Source organism: Nilaparvata lugens, chromosome 1 (genome assembly GCF_014356525.2).
Source record: "Nilaparvata lugens isolate BPH chromosome 1, ASM1435652v1, whole genome shotgun sequence".
Taxonomy (NCBI): domain Eukaryota; kingdom Metazoa; phylum Arthropoda; class Insecta; order Hemiptera; family Delphacidae; genus Nilaparvata; species Nilaparvata lugens.
Window position 1 is genome coordinate 39,800,011 of NC_052504.1, and position 20,910 is coordinate 39,820,920.

The following is a 20,910-nucleotide window of genomic DNA, read 5'->3' on the forward strand; positions in this document are numbered from 1 at the left end:
AATTAAGAGATTGGGAGAAGAAGAATATACATGCTAAAAGACGAACTTTTAACCCTTAAAAACAACCCTTAGAGTTAAAATATTGCCAAAAGATTTCTTAGTGCGCCTCTAAAGGGCCAACTGAACATACCTACCAAATTTGAACGTTTTTGGTGAGTCAGTCGTCAGTGAGTGAGTGAGTGAGTGCCATTTCGCTTTTATATAATTATATAGATAAATCCGTTAATTTGAATATGGTGCCAACCATACGGGAGTAGTCAGTAGTGCCACCACGTGCCACTTCTCTAGTGGGGAGGGATTTACTAGCAGCTGATAGCGAACATAGTTTAATCTTGTAAAATAACTTAATTATGAATTCCATTTGAAACTAATATTATTATTTGTCATATTTTTATCGGAACCTTTCAACAGTGAACATCAACTTTCAATGAGTGAACATCTAAATACTGAAATCATTGTATATATTATCACATTCAGAAGGCAGAACTGGCAGAAGCTGAGAAGCACATTTTTGTTTTTGAGGTTATACATTGTAAATATTGAAAAAGGTAACGAGCTTGAAGCTGTAACATCGTGGATTTTTGCTGTTCTTTGTTTACCTGTATTGTTAATTTAATTAAATTTTGTATCATACTGCCAATATTCTTTAACTCTATTGAGTATTGATTGAATTTAGTTATTGCATCAGATGCAACGTAGCATCATGGTTGCGGCAATCCAAAAGTTGAAAGAATAGTATGAAGACAAGGTATTTACTCAGTCTTCTCAAAGTATAACCGCACTTTATCTAATAAGTATTATTTAGTTAAGGTAGTGAGTGTAAAGAGAACCTTATCCCTCTCAATTTTTTCAATTATACTACTTGAAACGTCAAAAATGGCTGAAAATAAATTAAGGGTAAGTTAATACTTGTTTTACAAAGGTATAATATTGAAAAGAGATAGCTTAAATTCAAAATACAAACAGATACTATTTTATACGTACCGTATTCATTTACCAATCTTATCAGTGTCATTAGTAACATAAATAAATAATAGACCTAATAATAAATCATTCTAGTTTTTTCGACTCGTCAATACTCACATTCTTAACCCAAAATCACTGACTGAAAGGAAATGTTTTTTTAAGTTATTCATATTTTCTTATTGAGGTTGTATGTGCATTCATGCAGTTTTAAAAGTAAAATGGTAGGTTTATCAAATTGAGGTTTGATTTTAAATGACCGTGTGCTGTCTTTTTGAAAGTTGTACTTAAAACCAAACAGTCAAAAATCTCAAAGATTGGTAACGCTATCTATTTTTACACTTGTATGAAAAGTTTCCACTCATTCACAAAAGTACCTGACAGGTATGATATCGGCACTGGTTTACGCTCATATAGTAACAAGATGCGCGTTCACAAAGTAAACAAATAAGAGGGAATTGGAATTTATTATTGTCTCTGCCTAAGGAGCTTTATAAAATAGAAAATTCTTAACTTCAACTCAAAGAAAATTTTAGGGTTTATACAATATTGTGTGGATTCAAAATATAGTGGCACGGATGACTGTAGCTTTCAATCATATTTTAAAAATTTCCATTCTCTATAAATAGTCTCTGAGAAGATATAACATACAAACTAGTAACAATAATTATTATTATAATGAAATTATAAAACTTCATTTCCACTGTTTTCAGAAGGGGCACTGATGGGGTCTTCAAACTTGACAATAAATAGAATACGTTCATATAATACAGAATTGTAGATGATTTGCTTATTTGTCCTACCTTCTCAAAAGATGATTTTGCTAAATGCTTTTAGACATTTCAGATCAGCACCCTAACCCTGTTCAATTGCGCGAAGATGAAATCTTGTTGAATTGTTCAGTACATTAATGAATCTCAAGCCTGTTATTTTGGTACCGTACCTACACGATTTTGTTCGAAGTTCAAATCAATAATGTTCAATTATATATGACGAAACAACAGAATTTTTCATCATTTCAGTGATTCTATGGTAAATTAGGCTACATTATAATTTATTGACATCACCTAAGTTGATGTTTGTTTTTTATAGATCCTATGTCTACATGGATACAGACAGAACAAAAACGTGTTCAGAGAAAAACTTGGGCAGTTTCGAAAAAACCTGAAAAACCATGCTGAGTTCCATTTTATCGATGCTCCTCACGAAGTTAAAGATAGCTTTGGAGCAAATCAGTCAGGTAAGTTGCTTAGGGTGTATTGATTTGCTTGAGTCAGCGTGGGAACAGCTGTATTATATTACATTGACTTGATCTTTCATTTCAATTGTTTGTTCTATGTTAAAAAAATAATTAGGTAGCCTATGTCTAATCTTCTGTCAAGTTCAGCTGTCAGTGTCCAAGTTTGAGCCCCGTACAATAGTGATGGTTGGACACATTTTCTGAGGGCTTTCGCTTCTAATTCATTAGAGAAATCTCCATTGAATATTTTTCTTGGGATCCAATATTTCGTCCATCCCTTGCTCTGCTTGATTTCCTTACCTTTTCGATTCTCGAAAGATAGTAGTTGACCCAGGTACTCATATCCATCCACATAGCCTATCGACCCAGAAGTGACTTCATTCCTTTCCTTACTGGAATTGTTCATAGCTCTTGTTTGCATTCAGATTCAAACCCATTCGCTCACTTGCATAGATGAATTAGTTTAACATTTCTCTCATCTCTTCAGCATTTTTTCCAATCAACATAACATCATCTGCGAATCTTAGATTTGACAGCTGATACCTATTTACGCATAGTAATTAAAGATGATTGGCGAGAGTGGACACCCCTGCTTCAACCTTGAGGATCCTTTTTTTTCGCTGAAGCTCAATATATAGACCTCATTATTTTCGTACTAACCTCTCAATATCACAATATAGCCAGTCTCTATGCCCGATTCTTTCCACACCCTCCTCACATTTTACAGTGGTTGAGACTATCAAATGCCTTATGAAAGAAGTCCACAAATCCAAGGTATAGGGGAATCTTTTTTCGATGAGTTGGTTGGCGGTTGCAATTGGTCAGCTGTCGAGTATCCAGTTCTAAATCCAGCCTTTTCTGTGGTATTATTCTCATAGATCTTGCTTATTACTCGGTTTTTTATTATTAATGATGTCAAAGTGATAGGCCTGTAGTTTCTTATAACTGCACGGGATCCTTTTTTGAATAGAATTATACTTTTACTTCCTCTCCAATCTGTAGGCACTGTCCTCTCCACTATGTTTTTATTGAAGAGTTGTTTCAATGGTCGAAGTAGAATTGCAGAAATGATAACTTCATTTGTAATACCCTCATGTCCAGAAGCTCTATTCTTTTTAAAACGTTTAATAGCATGTCTTATAGCACTTCTTCCAATATATCTGGTACTTAATGATTAGCTATATGCTCTGTGACATTTGTTTCCTCCTCTTGTCCTTCGTCATTTCTCTTTCATATATTTCCTCATAGAATGCTGATACCTGTTCTACCATTCCCCATCTATTCGATATTCTTCCTTCTGTTTCTAGTTTTGGGATGCACCTCTTCTTCGACGCACGGTACTTATGAGATTCTGAACACTTTCAGTCGATTCTGTAGAATCCTCTATTGTGCTCATGATACTTTCCTCATAATTCTTGATTTCTTTCCTTATTCGCTTTCTTACTTCCTTCCCAAACTATCGATGTTTATTTTCTTGTTCTACTGTCTTGTAGAAGTATTCTATTCTTTTCAGCCGCTCTTTTTCTTCTATCATTTGACTTGTTTCTTCTGATATTTTACTACTTATTCGTCTTTGTCTTTGACCTGTTGGCTCACTCTGTCTGTTTTCCTTGCTGCTTGTTCAATAGATTTAACAATTCATTCGTATGTAGCATATACAGGGTGTTCCACCAAGGCTGTAACAGCCGTTAACCTGTTACAACGTTAACCTATTCTACTCGACATTTCTGACAAAAAATGTTCAGTAAACTTTTTTCCTATCGACCTTATTTTTCGAGATATATCGATTTTTCGATATTTTTAGAATATGCCTACTTCCGGTCATTAAATACTCAATAACTGGAAAACTACTGGTCGAATTTCAATTTCAAGGGTATTGTTGGAAAGAGAAAAACATTTCTAACAAGATTAATGTAATTTTATTTGTCGTTAGATATTTTGTAGTTTTTTATTATGGCTTAAACTTGGAAAAATGCTATTCTTCAGATTCGAAGTCAAATTTTAAACCGTTTTTTATCGATTTTTTTGGGTAATTATAGTGGTTTCTATATTTCAAAAACTTCTCCATTTCATAAGCTTTTGAATGAGTATAAATTCGAAAAGGTAAGTTCCATGATAAAGTGTTCAAAACTGCTAATATCTGTAATGAACACCTTCAAAATGAGGAAATTCACAAACAGCATGCATCAAGTGGTGATCCTGAGGGTGAATTCACCTGATTATTGCATTATTTTCGGTAGCATATTTCATGTTATTCAGTTTTTTATTATATTTTTCCCGCCTAAATGGTGGGAGGCGGGAGGTACTGGCGTGACTGCGCGGCGGTGGCGGTAGGGGGTGGGGGGTTAGCACGCCACCACGTTACAGACTTCTGCTCCCGCCCCATCCACAGCCACATGATCTTGACTTTAAGCCCTCCATACCTTCACTAGGATTACTCGCACAAACCGGTATTAAAAACTCCACATAGTATTATTATTATTTGTAGTAGTATAAGAGGAATTTGTAACCATAAACTATAGGCTAGTAATTTTGTACAATGAATATATTTCCCTATTTCCTCCACTTTATATCTCCACTATTATCAATCCTATCAAAAAAGTGCATAAGACCTTTTTTGTAGAGAATTTTACGTAATTTAATTTTACTCATGACAACCTTTTTTCCCGAGGCCATAGTTTTTGAGTTATTCACAAAAAACTAAAAAAATGCCCCTTCAGACCCCCTCCCCCCTTAGCTCCACCCCCACCGGTCAGTACTTTTAGTATGTTGTTCAAGAAGCCTTCCCCTACAACTGTACCAATTTTGGCTTATACATGAATTTTTTCCCCTATTTGGCATGTTTTTGTCTTCGTTGCCTGGACTAAACGGACGGAAAAGCTCAACAAAAATAGAGAAGAACCACCTAAAATACCAGAAAGGATTTTTATTAAAAACCCAAAGTTGTATAAAAATGTTGCTAGATATAGTACAGCTACTAAACAAGGCGATCAGTTCAAATTGAAACGAAATGTAATTAAGATGCGACGAACAGAATGTCTTGGCCTCGGATTAAAAGACAATACTATTGTTCCACATGACAACAATCACCATTCTTCTCCTGCTCCTCGTCCCAGCAGTACCAACTGACAGCCGGCATAATTCCGATTCAAATAGGACATGCAATGTTACTCAACGACCCCTACAAACTTATTCATTTTACTAATGTGACTGACCTCAAAATATAATCATTGAAATTACAGGACAGTATCAATAAACTACAAGACTCTTACATTTCAACTGACATGATTAACCCTTTGAAGAAACTTTCACATGACCAATATTATAAGTTAGAAATGATTTCCCAAACTAGTAATAGAAAAGTAAAAAGAGGATTAATTAACGGATTAGGGGCCATATCATGGTTGACAGGACTTATGACTGCTGACGACAAACAACATCTTGACAAAGTAATTGATAAAATTGAAAATAATGAACTACATTTAGTTGAAAACGAAAAATTGAATATAGCTATGAATCATGATCTGATAAAGAAATTTAACTATGATATTGAACATATTAATTGTTGAGTTAATATGCAAGTTGCAGTTGACCGAATGACTCTGACCATTCAATTACTAGACGAACAAATTAATGACGTATTCAATTGATTGCTGTATTGCAGCAGAGAAGGCAACCACTCCATCCCTCTATTCTTAGTTTTGAGGACTTGAGTAGGTTAGTTAATTATAACAATAATTATACTTTAGCAAGTAGAGATTTTAGTATTTTATGGGAAATCAGCATTTTCCATGCATTTTGTCAAAATCTCTTATTACTTATGTTATAAACTTACCAAAATTCAATGATTCACTTGATAGATATGACCTTTTGTCCTATCCAGTTGAAATCGATTCAAAAGTTCACACAATAAAATTAAAGGAAAATTCTGTGTTTGTATCTCAAAACAAAGAGCTCTTGAAATTGACCAATTGCCAAATATTTTCTATTATTTCATTTTGTACTGTTAAAAAGCTAATTAATGATCACTGTGTTTCGTCTGTGATTAACAACAAAAATTTATATAATTGTATGAAAATTTAAGTTATCAATGATGAAGCATCTTTGAATTATTACGAAAATTATAATTGTATCCTAGGATATAAGTTTGATCAGATTAATATTAATAATGAAACTATAAATATTCCTTCATCTTTTCTTCTTAATCTCGATTTTACACAGATATCAAACTTCCATTCACTTCAGCTACTACATTTGCAAAAAAATTGAGTTATGTACCACAAAAAATTCATTCCAAAATTATTGATCTGAATGATATTAGTAAAATTGATGAACTTGAAATTAGAGATTTGAATTTTGTAAACTTTAACGATTCTTTTGTCCTTAAGACGCATCATATTGTTATTTTTGTTTTATTCACATTAACAATAATTATACTTTTGTTTTTTGTTTATCCCAAATTCAAAAGCCAAAATAATGCTCTTAATTATGCAATTAATTTAGCAATTAAAATAGCAATGCTAAAGTGGAAGTGCAACCATTACCTACTTACTATAAGTTATATTATACCAGCTAATCTTTTGTAATAGCTTTTGATATTTTTATTATCTGTAATATTAGCCTTAGCGAAATTTTAGTATTTTATTGTCAAAACTTAAATTTATTTTCGGGACGAAAAACTTGAGGAAGGGAGGAGTTATGTACCCTCTCCCAATAGTATAGTATAGTATAGATAGAGCTGAGCCATCATTCTGCATCTGCATTGTCTACTGTATTGTAACTTATTCAAGGCGGGAGCGCTCAGTCTGAGTTTCTTTGCCGTGCTTTAAACATGTATCGGTAAATAAAATAATAAGAATACATTTTCCAGTTCAATTAACTCATTTTATATATGGAGTATTTTTCCCCATTTCATATGTTCTAGATGAGAGAAGTTGGTGGTTTACCAGTGAAGATAATACTTACCAATCGAAAATAAAAACTGACTTCTGTATTGGATTGGAAGACAGCATAGCACTTGTTCAAAAGACATTTGCGAATGAAGGTCCATTTGATGGTATCTTGGGATTCTCTCAAGGAGCAGCTTTCACTGCTATCATTTGCGGCCTCCTCACGAAGAAAGGTATATTTCCATTTAAATAAAAATCCTAAGAAATTGTCAAAATTTAATATGAATAATTACCACAATATCAACTTCTCAACTACACAAAAAGTATATCTCCATCATAATTCGTGTATACCGTATAAGTTAACCTATAATATAATAATGGAAATAATTGGCTCATACTGATACATGTACGGGATAGGAAATTCACGAATGATCCTTCATCAGTCTGAACTACTTGACTGATTAACTTGGAATTCTGCATATTGATTCTTGATTTACCAAGGATGGTTATAGGCCTATTTTAAATTCTCCAAGTTCTCAGTTTACCAAGTTTTTCATCAAATCCTTGCGACGCACGTGTTATCTGCTAGTTTTATATAAAGTAATGTCCTTGATTTATTAGGATTGGATCTGAACAAATGAATTCGTTCTATTATGGACTCAATCGTGATTAGAGAATAAGTTGAAGTTATAGGATTAATATTATTGCTGTGGGTTGATCTGCACAAAGGCTTAGGTCTCTGAAAAAATTGGTCACAATAAGACATTATTTATGAAGATGATGCTGTCTCGTGTGTGGGAATGCAGAGGTCTGTCACATTCTTGTGACACAGATACCAACAATCTTCATTACCTTTTGCATGCTTACCCTTCAATTGTGCGATTATATTTTATATAGTCATCTGTTCGTGTTGAAAATGACTTTTTGGCTCCAGATCACATAATAAAAGTTCTGGTTATCTGAAATATGTACTGTAACAAGAAATGTACTTTTTTGGGAATTTTCAACAGTTGTTTTCCAAGTTGATGGTTAAATCAATAGAATGTATGATTTATTTTATTTTTGTTCCAGCTCTTGATTTCGAATTGAAATTCGTAATGATTGTGGCAGGATTCAAGTCGTTATATGATGGACATGCTGAGCTTTACGAACAGCAAATAAATATTGCATCGTTACATGTAATTGGTGGCGGTGATGAGGTTATCAGTCAAGGTATGATGCATATTTGAAATTGAATATTGCTATACTAGCTGATAAGTAATAAGTACTACCATAGATAAAGGATAAGCATGAGACTACATTTTTATGATACGAGCTAATTATCTCTATTTTAAACTTTTTATAACTCCCTTTTTTATAAGTACAACTCTTTCTTTAACTGAATTCAACTGGCTCTGTCAATCTGTACTTGTTTATTTATTTGAAAATTGTCATTGATTTTTTTCGTTTGTAAATATTTTGTAGATTTTCCATTCTTAATACTTTTAGTTGGAAACAGTTTTATACGAGCTTAAACCATAGTAAACCCTCTTCTATTATTTACTGTGTCCTGAATAAATAATGTGTTGATGAAGGTACGGATCATGAAAAGAGGATCATCTAACGCAATCTCTGTTGGTTTGATAGCAAACCAACCTCTACTGTCAGCTCTGTTCATTTATTGGAATAATATGTAATAATAATATAATTATTATAGTTCACTCTTTCTCCTCCAATACATGGCCCTTAAATCATTCTCTTCTCATAATTTACCTAAAAACTTTCTATTATTTGAAAAAAATGAAAATATCAAGATGAATAAGTTTGATGGAATAATAAATTATTACTCCAATTTTAGATGAAGAGGATCTTTGTCTCACGTTGGAAAAATGGGATGAATTATTCACATCTCAAACGTAGCCTACTCTTTCCAATGGAAATGAAGATCTTGTATTCTTCAGTTTGATTCCGGATAGATACCTTAACAGAATTTTGTATTAAAGATCAACTTATTCATTATTCATCATAAACTGATTAGTTTTGATCTAAATTTAAAAATCTACTTTGTGAAAATAATTAAGGACTGAAATTTTTTTCACGTGAACAATCACAAGATTCAACCTATTTCGGACACATCGATTTTTTATTGCTGGAAATATGTCCATACGCATAAGACTATATTTCTTGTCTCTGGTACTACAGAAGTACTGTATTATTGGGCCTAGAAACTTATAGAAAGTACCTCTTCTCATAGGTTCTCAAAACAACTTATCTTTTTTCACAATAAAAGTAAAAAAAGGTATACATTTTTTTGACGCACATTGATTTTACTTGAAATTGATCAAATTGTATGAATAGCAGTCCTATTTTGCGATTTTATTTTAATTTTTCCGGATGATGTGCATAAAAATGTCTCATTGAAATTGATTCAAATCCTTTTCAAAGAAGAAAATTTGAAGTTCCAGTTATTATCAATTTTATGTTTATACAGTAATTATAGGCCTATATAATACTGTATATATTTTATTTTGATTTTCAAGTATCATAATTTCCTTTATTCAAACAAGTGTATTTTTTCTGTCTGATTTATGTCGACTACTCCCTGCACACGGACAAATCATCCACGCAGGGAGTATATATTCATTATATTATTTATACTATTATTCTTGTAATATGCTTATCATGAATAAATAAATTTGAATTTCGAATTTATTAACTGAAATCAGATTAAAAAATTGTTTAGGCGATAAATACGTGCTGCGTTGGAAAGAGTTAATAAGTTACTCAATTTTTTTTACTTTTATAATATTCTTCTAAATTTGTTTGTTTAGGATAATGTATGGCCAAATGAGCTCCAGGCATGTGCGTGGGTAATGATATTGATGTTGATAAAACGAACTACCGCCTTAATGTGGGTTTTAGTTTGTGCGTAAACTTCCGACGTCGATCATGACCGAGTCGGGCTCGATTTCAAGACGGCTGAAAAACCGTGGTCGACAGCGAATGAAGCGTTTTCCTTTGCACGAATCGGTCGCAATTTCGAACGTCACACATTCAGACAAAAGTTATGTTAACTGCTTTTATATTAATTATATAATGGATGTAAGGAAGTAGCTGTTGAATGTAAATCTCTTGTAAATGTGTCAACTCAAACAAAAACGAAAATTTCATGTCCTGACTGTTCTATTGTACATGAAAAACTGAAGGGTAAACAAATGGAATTGATGGAACTGAGACAGTGTCGTTGGGAGGATAAAGTTGAGATAGAAGAAAGGTTCAAGAATGCACTCTCAAGGCAGAAAACTGGGAATTTAGTCTCTGCAGTATCAGGCGTAGATGGTGCCTTTAAACCAGCAAGACAGTATAATAACAACTTTCTAGAGCGCGTGGTAACAGCTGCCAAGTTAAAATACGATGTTTTTCAGCCAGTCAGGGAAGACAGGTGGCTAATAGAATCAGTTCAATAAGTGATTTTAAAATTTTTCACATGATGAAACCTGGGGAGAAATTCGATAAGGTCACTCATTCATTCATTCATTCATTTATTTATCGTCACATTACATCAATTTTTGAGTAACACTCATTTGACTGGTGACATGTCAATACTAGAACAAAATTATATCTAAAAGACTTAGTTCTAACTTCTTAAAAGTAAAATAAATAAATACACTCTATGATGTATCTCATCAGATTCACATGGAAATGAAAGTCACAAAAAGTTAAGTTACACTCTACAGCCCCTTTTCACAAATTAAAATTCGGCAGCAGAGTATAGGGCTTTCTCTACTAGCATTTTTCTGACTGTTAGTTTGAATTTGTTTATTGAATCTAGATTTCTGATGGCTGCAGGTAATTTATTAAAATAACGTATTCCAGAGTAGAATGGAGTTTTTTCTAGAGCTGTGTGTCTATGTACTGGAAAAGCAATGAGACTACTATTGCGTGTATTATACCCGTGATTATCTGTGCAAAATTGAAATTTATCTAAATTCTGTTTAACAAAAACCAACAATTGATAGATATAAATAGATGGTAGCGTTAGAATGTTTAGGTTTTTGAAGAATGCTTTGCAAGAATCTCTTGATCTCAATCCACAAATGACTCTTATTATTTTTTTCTGGATTATAAAAATTTTACCGCTATCAACAGAATTTCCCCAGAAAATGGTTCCATAGCTTAGATATGAGTAGACATATGCGTAGTAGACGGCCAATAGGGTGCTTTTGTCTAGTGAGTGAGAGAGGGTGAGAATTACAAAATAAGCTTGATTTAGTTTTTTTGCAAGGACCTGAATATGCTCCTTCCAAGTAAAACTCTGATCTATTATAAGTCCCAGGAATTTTGTTGAAGAGGACACTTCAACACTGTCTTCAATTATTGGAAGATGTACTCTGTTCACTGCTGTTTGATTACGAGCAGAGCTAAATTGAATAAGATGGCTTTTATTATAGTTTAACGATAGACCGTTTGCTTCAAACCACTTTGACATTGCTGACAGTGCACTCTTCAATTTTCTTGCAAGAGTGATGTGATCGGGGCTTGTTGCCAGAGCAGTTGTGTCATCTGCATACATGATTAATCTTATATCAGGTGCAGCACTTGTCAGATCATTAATATATACTAAGAAAAGCAAAGGTCCTAGTACGGATCCTTGAGGGACTCCATTTGGGACTAAAGCATATGAAGAAGATTTAGCGGACAATTTATCTCTCACACATTGTTGCCTGTTATAAAGGTATGAGCTGAACCATTTTAGAGCGGTGCCATGTATTCCATAATAGCTTAACTTTTTCAGTAATATCTCGTGATTCACACAATCAAAAGCTTTTGACAGGTCACAAAAGATGCTAGCAGCATGTTGCGACCTGTCAATCGCATGCGACATAACCCTGACAAATTCATAAATTGCACCTACAATGTCCTTGCTCCTATGGAAACCGAACTGATTCTCATTAAATAATCCATTATTTTCAAGATGAGCAGTCAACCTGCTTGCGACCGCCATTTCATATACTTTTGAAAATACAGATAGTATTGCTATGGGTCGAAAATTCCCAAAGTCCTGTGGGTCTCCCTTTTTCAGAAAGGGTATCACACTGCTGTACTTTAAGAGATCGGGAAACACTCCATATCTAAAAGACTGGTTGACTAGGAAGGTTAAGGGTTTAGCCAAGTTTACAATACATTTCTTTAAGAGGAAAGGAGGGAACTCATCCCATCCAGGTGCCTTTGATGCCTTCATTTTTTTCATTAGATTAATTATTTCATGCTCTGTGACTGGATTAAATGAAATGAGAAAATTATTTGTTTCTGGTTGCTTTCTACAATAATCAAGAGCTGCATGCATGTTGATATTTAGATTGAGTGTTTGGCAAATATTAGCAAAGAAGTTGTTGAATGAGTTCAGTGTGGTTTCTATAGGAGTTTTTTCAAATACTTCAGATAGATTCAATTCTTTAGTGTTTATGCCTGTTTCTTGCTTAACAATTTTCCACGCCATTTTTGTCTTATTGTCAGAATTTTTTATTCTATTGCTGTTGTATATTATTTTCGCCTGTCTAATACATCTGTTCAATATTTTTTTATACTGTTTCACATATTCTCTGAATTCAGAGCAGTCACGTGATCTGCCTTGCATGTGTAGCTCCCTGGCCCTGGCACATGATCTACGTATTCCAGATGTAATCCATCCCTTATCACAGTTGAGTAATCTTTCTTTTGTATGAGGTTTTCGCGGGAAAGATTGTTCAAAATATAAGATTACCATTGTGTGAAACTTATTGTACAAAATATTAGGGTCGGAGATAGTATCACTCAATTGAAAAAGCGATTCCCAGCTCTCACTTGATAGAATGGTGTTGAAGAGATCAATATTATTTTTCGAAAATATTCTTATTGTTTTAAAGGTTTCTCTTTTTTTATTTGTATTTGATCTGTTTCGGTTGCAAGAAGTAAGCAGTTATTTGGAATGTCAACCAGTTGTGCTGTGTGATCAGATAAATCATTGTCAATGATTTTACTATTACACTGTCGTAGGTCAAAATCGGAAGCTACGTGTCGATACATGTTCTAGAGCCCGGTGTAAGTCTAGTCGGATCATCTGTGTAGTGCAGGAACAAGTTATAAGATTGTAATAAATCTAGGAATCTGGATCGTGCTATTGATTCCTTCATTATATCTATATTGAAGTCACCTGAGAGAAGTCTTTTGTATTTGGGATACTTTTTGAAACAGAATTCTAACAAATTATTCAATCTTTCAAAAAATATGTTCAAGGAATGCCTGGAATTGTTAGGAGATCTATATATGCAAATTACAATTAGATTAAAATGCTCGTTAATTTTAACTCCGCAGCACTCAAAGTACTGTTCAATGTAAAAATTCTGAAAATCAGGTATAGCTTCACAAGATAGACTATCTATCGATAGGATACACGACCCTCCTCTTATTTTTTGCTGTCTGAAATTGTACGAACTTAGGTTATATTCGTGAAATCTATGTAGAAGGAAGAGGTTGTTTTCTCCTACCCAGTGCTCGGTTAAACAAATAATGGTAGGCTTTTTTTGTAAACTGGCAATGAACAAATTAATCTCGTCTAGCTTGTTATTCTGTATGATACCTTGAGTATTCCAGTGAAATACACTGAATGAAACCTCTATCATATCCTGAGAATTGAGCATATTATTAGTACTATTATTATTGGCATCAACATTATTATCATACCTATGATAATCACTACTATTATTATTATTACCATCACTATTATAACCGTTATTATTATTATTATTATTACTGCTATCATTATCATTATTACTATTACTATTGTTATTATTATTTTCATCATTATTATAATTACTTTTACCTTCATCATTATTATTATCATTGTTATTACTATCATCGTTATTGATATCATTAACACTATTATTACCATGGTTTTCATTATTATTGCTATCGATATGACTTACCCTCTTGGTCATGTGAAATGAGGAGATTGCAAAAACCAATGAACGCTTGAAAGACATAAGTGAACAATTCTCCAACGTGTATTTTTCGGACTTGAGATCTTTAGGGCCACGCTTCCACACAACACATGGTCTCCACCTGAACTACCTAGGTAAAAAATATTTGCCGACGTCATAATGAACATCGCTGCAGGACTGTGTGTCAATTCGGAGACGCCCATCACGACGACGGAGGTACTATCTCGATTGATGGTGAAGAGCAGCCCCCTTCCTCATGTGACTCTGTTCCTTGTGACCGTTCTCGCATTGGCTCGATCCCGATAGACTTGTCAACTCAAACTAGTGGTTCAAACATGGAAATCAGTGACTCATCTGTGATTGATATACAGCTTCGAAACTCTTTTTTAGAAAATTGAAATTAGGGTTTATCAACATGCAGGGTTTAATCAATAAGGAGGATATGTTAAATGAGTTAGCTGTTGATAACAGCGTTGATATTATTTGTTTGAGTGAGCACTGGTGTAGAGTGGCTTAATTGCCTTTTGTAAAACTAGACGACTTTTACCTTGGCAGTAGTTTCCACAGAACAAATCACATTCGAGGTGGAGTAGCAATTTTTATAAGAAATACAATTGGAGAGTTTGATTCTTTGAATGTTGATTATCTATGCAGGGAGTTGAATTTTGAAGTTACATGTGTAATCAATCATATTTCAAAATAACCAATTTTATCAATTTATAGATCTCCAAATGGAAGCTGTAGAATCTTCTTGGAACAATTGGACATACTCCTAAACTATTTATGTAGACCTTAATTTAAGAGATTTAAATTGTTTATAGGTGGTGACATCAACTCGGATTTTGACTCAAATAGAGACAAGCTTAGCTGTTTTGAATTTAAAAACTTACTAAGACAATTCAACATGACTTTTACAAATACTGAGAATACAAGAGATAATGCTTGTCTTGATAATTTACTCACTAATGTTAGGAGTACAGCCGTTTCTACCAGGGTTCTGCCATTTCCGTACTCAGATCATAAGTTTCTGACCATCGATTATATCGTAAGTAAGAATCTTGATAAGGATAGTACTGATAGCAATAAGATAAATAATACAGTATTAAAGCTAGTAACAACAAGACCCATAACTGCAGATAGAATTAGTAGTTTAAAAAATGCGTTGTATAATTTTGACTGGTCCGTTATATATTGTAAAAATGAACCAGCTAAATATATGTTTTCATGTTTCTTTGCTAAATTATTAGATACTTTCAATTATAATATTCCTGAGAGAACATGTAAAGTCAGTAATAATAGAGGTAGGCAGAATAAATAGAGGAGTTGGTACAGTTCTTAGTTGACAGCTTTAAAGGAGCAAGTGTTATCACTAATGAGCTTAAATAATAAAAGCTATGGAAACAAAATCTGCTTATATTGAATGTAGGAACAAGTATAAGAAATCCATTAGAGAGGCTAAAAATAATTATAACACCGATTCTATTGAAACTTTTTATAACAAATGCAAAGCTGCATGGAAAATAATTAACACAGTTGCTAATAATGATAATAATATTTCTAGACAAAGTGTACCTCTGCATCCAGATATACTGAACAATTGTTTTATCCAGTCTGTAATAAGATATTAGAAGCTTATTGACTGGAATATGAAGAACATCATTAGATTTAAATTCTATTAAGGGACTCAGCTTGCCTGAATGTTTTAGTTTTTGTGAGGTGCTCCCTGAATATGTGTCAGACATAGTCAAATGTTTTAAGCCCTCTGATAGCTGTGACTTTTATGGAATATCTGTCAATCTATTGAAGGAAGTAATTGATAGTATGGTGATGCCGCTGACACACTGTTTTAATAAGTGCTTGTTAGAAGGAGTATTTCCAGATGAGCTCAAGAAGTCAAGGGTGGTACCTATTTATAAAAAAGGGATAGGAAATGTCCGAGTAGCTATAGACCTATCTCTATTGTACCAATTGGCAAAAATTCTTGAAACCATAGTTTATCGTCAACTTTCCAAACACTTTGAGCGTTTAGACATGATAGTTTCTTCTCAATTTGGCTTTAGAAAAATAACTCCACTGTAGACGCTCTTCTAAAACTAACAAAGAAAATATTGCAAGCCTATGAACAGGGGGACTATGCTTTCGCCACCTTCAGTGACTTGAGTAGAGCCTTCGAATCGGTTGACCATGGAATTCATTTAGATAAGCTACGATATTATGGAATAGGTAAAAATTTCCTCAAATTCTTGAAGTCTTACTTGGTGGATCGAAGTCAACTTGTCACTTTGGGCAGAAATGGTAAGAAGTCATCAATGTTGAAGGTCGAGTCTGGGGTGCCTCAGGGCTCTTTACTTGGACCTTTCCTCTTTTTGATTATGATCAACGATTTTCCAGCTTACGTCCATTCTGATACATTTTTGTATGCAGATGACACCACACTCTTGAATCTCAACAATAATCTCAATAGTCTTATCCAGGAAAGCAAGCTTACTAAGGAGCAAGCATCTCGATGGTTCAAAGCAAACGGCCTTGCTCTTAATAATAGTAAAACCGAGCAAATGAATTTCAATTTGAGGAGGGGAATCCCAGTTGAAAATCCTGCAAGTGTGACATTTTTAGGCATCCATATGGATTCGAAGCTTACATGGGAGCCACACTTGAAGTATGTCAGCTTAAAACTTAGCAGAGTAATATATTTTCTTCAAAGTCTCACTGGTCTTGTGCCAAAAAAGTATTTAAGAACGGCTTACATTTCATTTTTCCATAGTATTATGTCTTACGGTCTGATCTTATGGGGTAATGCCTCTCATATAAATGATGTTCTACTTCTTCAAAAGAAAGCTCTGAAAATCATTACAGGTTCATCTTATCTTGAGCATTGCAGACCATTTTTCATTACTGAAAAAATTCCGACTGTGATTAATTTATATATATATATATTATGTCCTCATTCATAGCCGGAAAAATCTGAGTAGTCTGCAGTTTAGAAGTGAAGTGCATTCTTTCAACACTAGGCATAGTAGTCGTATCGATATACAGCACCAAAGATTGTCAAAGTCTCTCAACAGTTTTGAAATCACAGGGCAGAAACTGTTTAATAAACTGCCTCCTCATATTTATTGTATGCCTCAAAAATATTTGAACAAAAGATGTACGGATGGCTGATTACAAATCCTTTTTATAAATTGACCAAATTTTATGAGTGTCATATGAATATATTGTGATAAAAAAATCTAAGCTTGACTCAACTATAATTAGTTATAAAACTGTAATTTAGTTATATGACTTTGTCAATGCTATATAATATGGCTTTCTGACAATAAAATGTTATTATTATTATAGATTATTTTATATGAAAAAAGTAGTACAAACGCATGACAAATATTGTTATATATTAGAAAATAATTATTTATTATGTTGTAATTGATATTGATATGGATTATATCACAGCTCTTTTCATTAAAAGAAAAAGAAGAGCACGATGAACTATAATATTCATACCACAGTTTGTCTAGACAAAAATCTCCAATTGTGACTCATTTAAGAAAACAATTAATCAAAGTCTTTATAAATTTATTATTAGTTTCCATTATTTCAATTTCTCAATACATTCCAGTGTTCTTTAAGATTCTGATTGTATAGTAATAGAGTATAACTTTGAACAATTTCAATTTGGGGGTTTTCAGTCTTCTTTACTCTTGCCTGCTGGTTCTTCTAAAAAGTAAGGTTGGAATTCCCTGCGGACGGTCGAGAGACTGATTCTCGAGAAGTGCTGCCGCAATCAAACGCGTAAGAGAAAACTTGTTTGGTCCGCAGTGAAAAATTTGCATAAACGAAAACGTTCCTATGATTCAACACATAAGCAGTCGACCATTTTGTTCGAGCCCGACCCGGCCGCGGTCGATGTCGGAAGTTTACGCACAAACAAAACCAACCTTCAGGTGGGATCCGATCCACCTTTAAACAATTTTCAAACTCATAAATTGTATTTAGAGGGGCTCATCTTTATAAGTGGTCACCTTCACAACGGGAGTAGCCACTACCTCCGTAAACAAAAGCGTAGTGCATTCATGTGACGTCAGCACAGGTAGGGCTCCTACACCAATAAAAATTCGTTGATTTCAGCTGATCTATATCAGCTAGAGTTTTTATTGGTGTAGGAGGTAGGCACCCTACCTGTGCTGACGTCACCAGAATGAACTATGGCTTTGTTTACGGAGGTAGTGGAGTAGCAGGGCTTCTAAACTTATCTTATCGATAGCTTAACAGCGCGACCACGAGGCCAATCATTTCCCTAATAAATTTTTCTCCATAGATATTCTTTATTTAAGAAAGTTTCATGGGTTTAAAGTGTGAATTCTATGTAATGTTGAATTGCAAATGCAATATTTGAATGTTCTTTCTTATGATTCGGTCACAGATCTAACCTACTTAGTCTATGGATGTGTACGATGTTTACTTAGTCTATGGATACGGTATATGAAACAAATTTACAGTATATGAAACTGGTCAAACATGAAACAAATTTTATCTGAGCACCGATTATTTTGTTGGAAAAATTCCATTTCAAACCACCTTTTTAGGAGATCTGCTGAACTAATGGTTTGAAATTATTTACTAGCGCCAGAAACATGTCAGGTTTAATATCATATTAGTCCAGGCAATCAATGCTCAAAAAAGGGTATAGAGGGAAGGGTATGTTTGGAAGACAATTTTTGAGCCCACAGTTCTGTTAAGTGTAATAAGGAGATAAACATATCAAAAGTCCCCACCACTACCCCCTGTGCTAAGAGGGCGGGGGTGGTTTCAAGGTACCATTTTTTGTTTCTCGCATAAAACTCAAAAGCTATGTATCCTAAAGACTTAAATGTCATATAACAAATTGAAGCTTACATGATTTCCTACAATATTCATTCTACTACTTTTTTTATATTTCCTCCAGTTTTCGAAATATCCGCTCTTGTTATATTTCATTTAAGTCCTTAGGATACATAGTTTTTTAGTTTTATGCGAGAAAATGATACCTTTAAACCTCCCCCACCCCCTTAGCACAGGGGGTAGGGTGGGGACTTTTGATATGTTTACCTCCATACTACCCTGAACAGAACTTCGTGGTCAAAAATTGACTTCCCAACTTTTCCCTCTATAACCTTTCCTTGACTGGACTATATAGTAAAGTAATTACTAGTATAGTTATTATAGTCATCTCATTCGTGAGTGACGTCAAGCAAGTTTTAAAAAGTTAAATTCCTTGAGATTCTTGAACGCGTTCAATAGCTATTTCTATGAATTAAAAAATAAGTTGGAGCTTACCCTCAAATCCCTCAGACATATTTTTTGTTAGGTTAACCAGAAAATTAACATTACAATGTGAATTTAGAAAAATCACATCACAATTCCTTAATCTGAAAGTATTATTACGTCTTTATTCATACAAGTTTGAAATTATTTTTGGAAAAGGTTATCATGATTCTGATTATGATGATGATGGAGTAAAGTATCATCTCATGTTCAATTGATAGGAGTTTTACAATGTTTGTACCTATTATAAATTATTTTTATTTATCAATTTATATGTATATATTTTTTTATTAATAGCCTACCTCGTCTTTTCTAGAAAGGAGTAAAGAACTGACCCCAATATTTGCTGATGCAAAACTCCTTCTTCATTCAGGAGGACATTATGTTCCAGCCAATAACACAATAAAAAAAGACTACATTGGATTCTTAGAATCTTTCACCAGATGAAATTTGTAAGTAAACACATGGTATTGAAAAGTTTCTTCAAATAATTTACTCAGAGTGTCGTTTGATGTTCATGTCCGTGACTTTTGTGTTAGCTGGTACGCACATTATAGTAGAGACTCTAATATAGCAAGTTTAACAAGTAGCAATTACAACACAAAAATCACAGTAACAAGGATTATCAATTTGATAATCTGCTGGGTAAAAAATTGTCTTGCAAACTTTTCCTTGTATACCCTTTATTGAGCATTAATTGCCTGGACTATTGAGTTCTTTCAAAGTTTTGTAACCTAGTAGGATATCGCATCCTGTCGAAAAGTCATACACCTACCTTTTTATTTGTGGACTTCCAGGAAACACATTAGTTGAGTTCATGAAAATGTATTCGTTCCCATCACTTTCACCGGCTGGTGTTTTACTACGAAATTTTCTCTTTACCTGGTCACATTGAGTGGTATGATAGAGGGGTTCACATAGTTCTTCGACGACTCAGTGTCAACCATCCATTTACCGTTAGCTAGCTGGTCGACAAAATATGGGAGCGACTTATTGATAATATTCAATTCAAATGGTTTGGGGGTGTTTCCGCTGGGTAAGATGGGCCTACCCCTAAAAAATGAGCCTGCATGTTGTTGAATGCTTCAGTAAGTGAAGTTAGCTGGTTTTGCATGCTTTGGAATTCGTTTCCGAAAGGATGAGATGAGTTGTCTGTCAAGTCATCTTGAAAATGATTCACTTCAAAGGGAGATTTTAAGTTTATTTTGAAACGATTAGAAGGATTTGTTTGAGCTGTGCGCATACTGACAGTGATTTGTGAGTCCCACTTACTATTATGTGGATATCTGAATATAAGATATATTTTACACAGGCCTCGGTTGCTGAGGAAATTGAGAAAATTGATTTTGAGGAAAATTTTGTTGAAAGTGTCTGTTCTGGGAAAATTTTTGCGTCAATCCATTATTCTGTTTTTCGAGTTATTCTGGTACTCCAGGCTGCGAGAAGCTGTTAGAGAAAATCTCTATTGCTTGCTTGATAACCATGAGTGAATGATCACATTGGCGTTTGATTGAAAGCTCTTGAATCAATTTTATTGATAGTACTGACATTTGATTCGAAG

The 20,910-nt window shown here is 33.7% G+C and overlaps 1 protein-coding gene across 4 annotated transcripts in view; it reads left to right on the forward strand.

Moving 5' to 3' along the window:
- Positions 1-285: 285 nt before the first annotated feature.
- The window catches only part of LOC111052514 (esterase OVCA2), an 84,091-nt gene continuing 63,466 nt past the window's right edge, over positions 286-20,910 (forward strand). The window contains exons 1-6 of one of the 4 annotated variants that reach the window (XM_039433504.1): positions 286-897; positions 2,056-2,203; positions 7,128-7,325; positions 8,164-8,304; positions 14,873-15,096; positions 19,666-19,799. In XM_039433504.1, coding sequence (XP_039289438.1) covers positions 877-897; positions 2,056-2,203; positions 7,128-7,325; positions 8,164-8,304; positions 14,873-15,096; positions 19,666-19,683 — 750 coding nt within the window. In that variant the 5' untranslated portion in view covers positions 286-876 and the 3' untranslated portion in view covers positions 19,684-19,799. Of the gene's footprint in view, positions 898-2,055; positions 2,204-7,127; positions 7,326-8,163; positions 8,305-14,872; positions 15,097-19,665; positions 19,800-20,910 lie in introns of those variants that run through there. The other 3 variants (XM_022339219.2, XM_039433522.1, XM_039433498.1) reach the window with 3 other exon arrangements.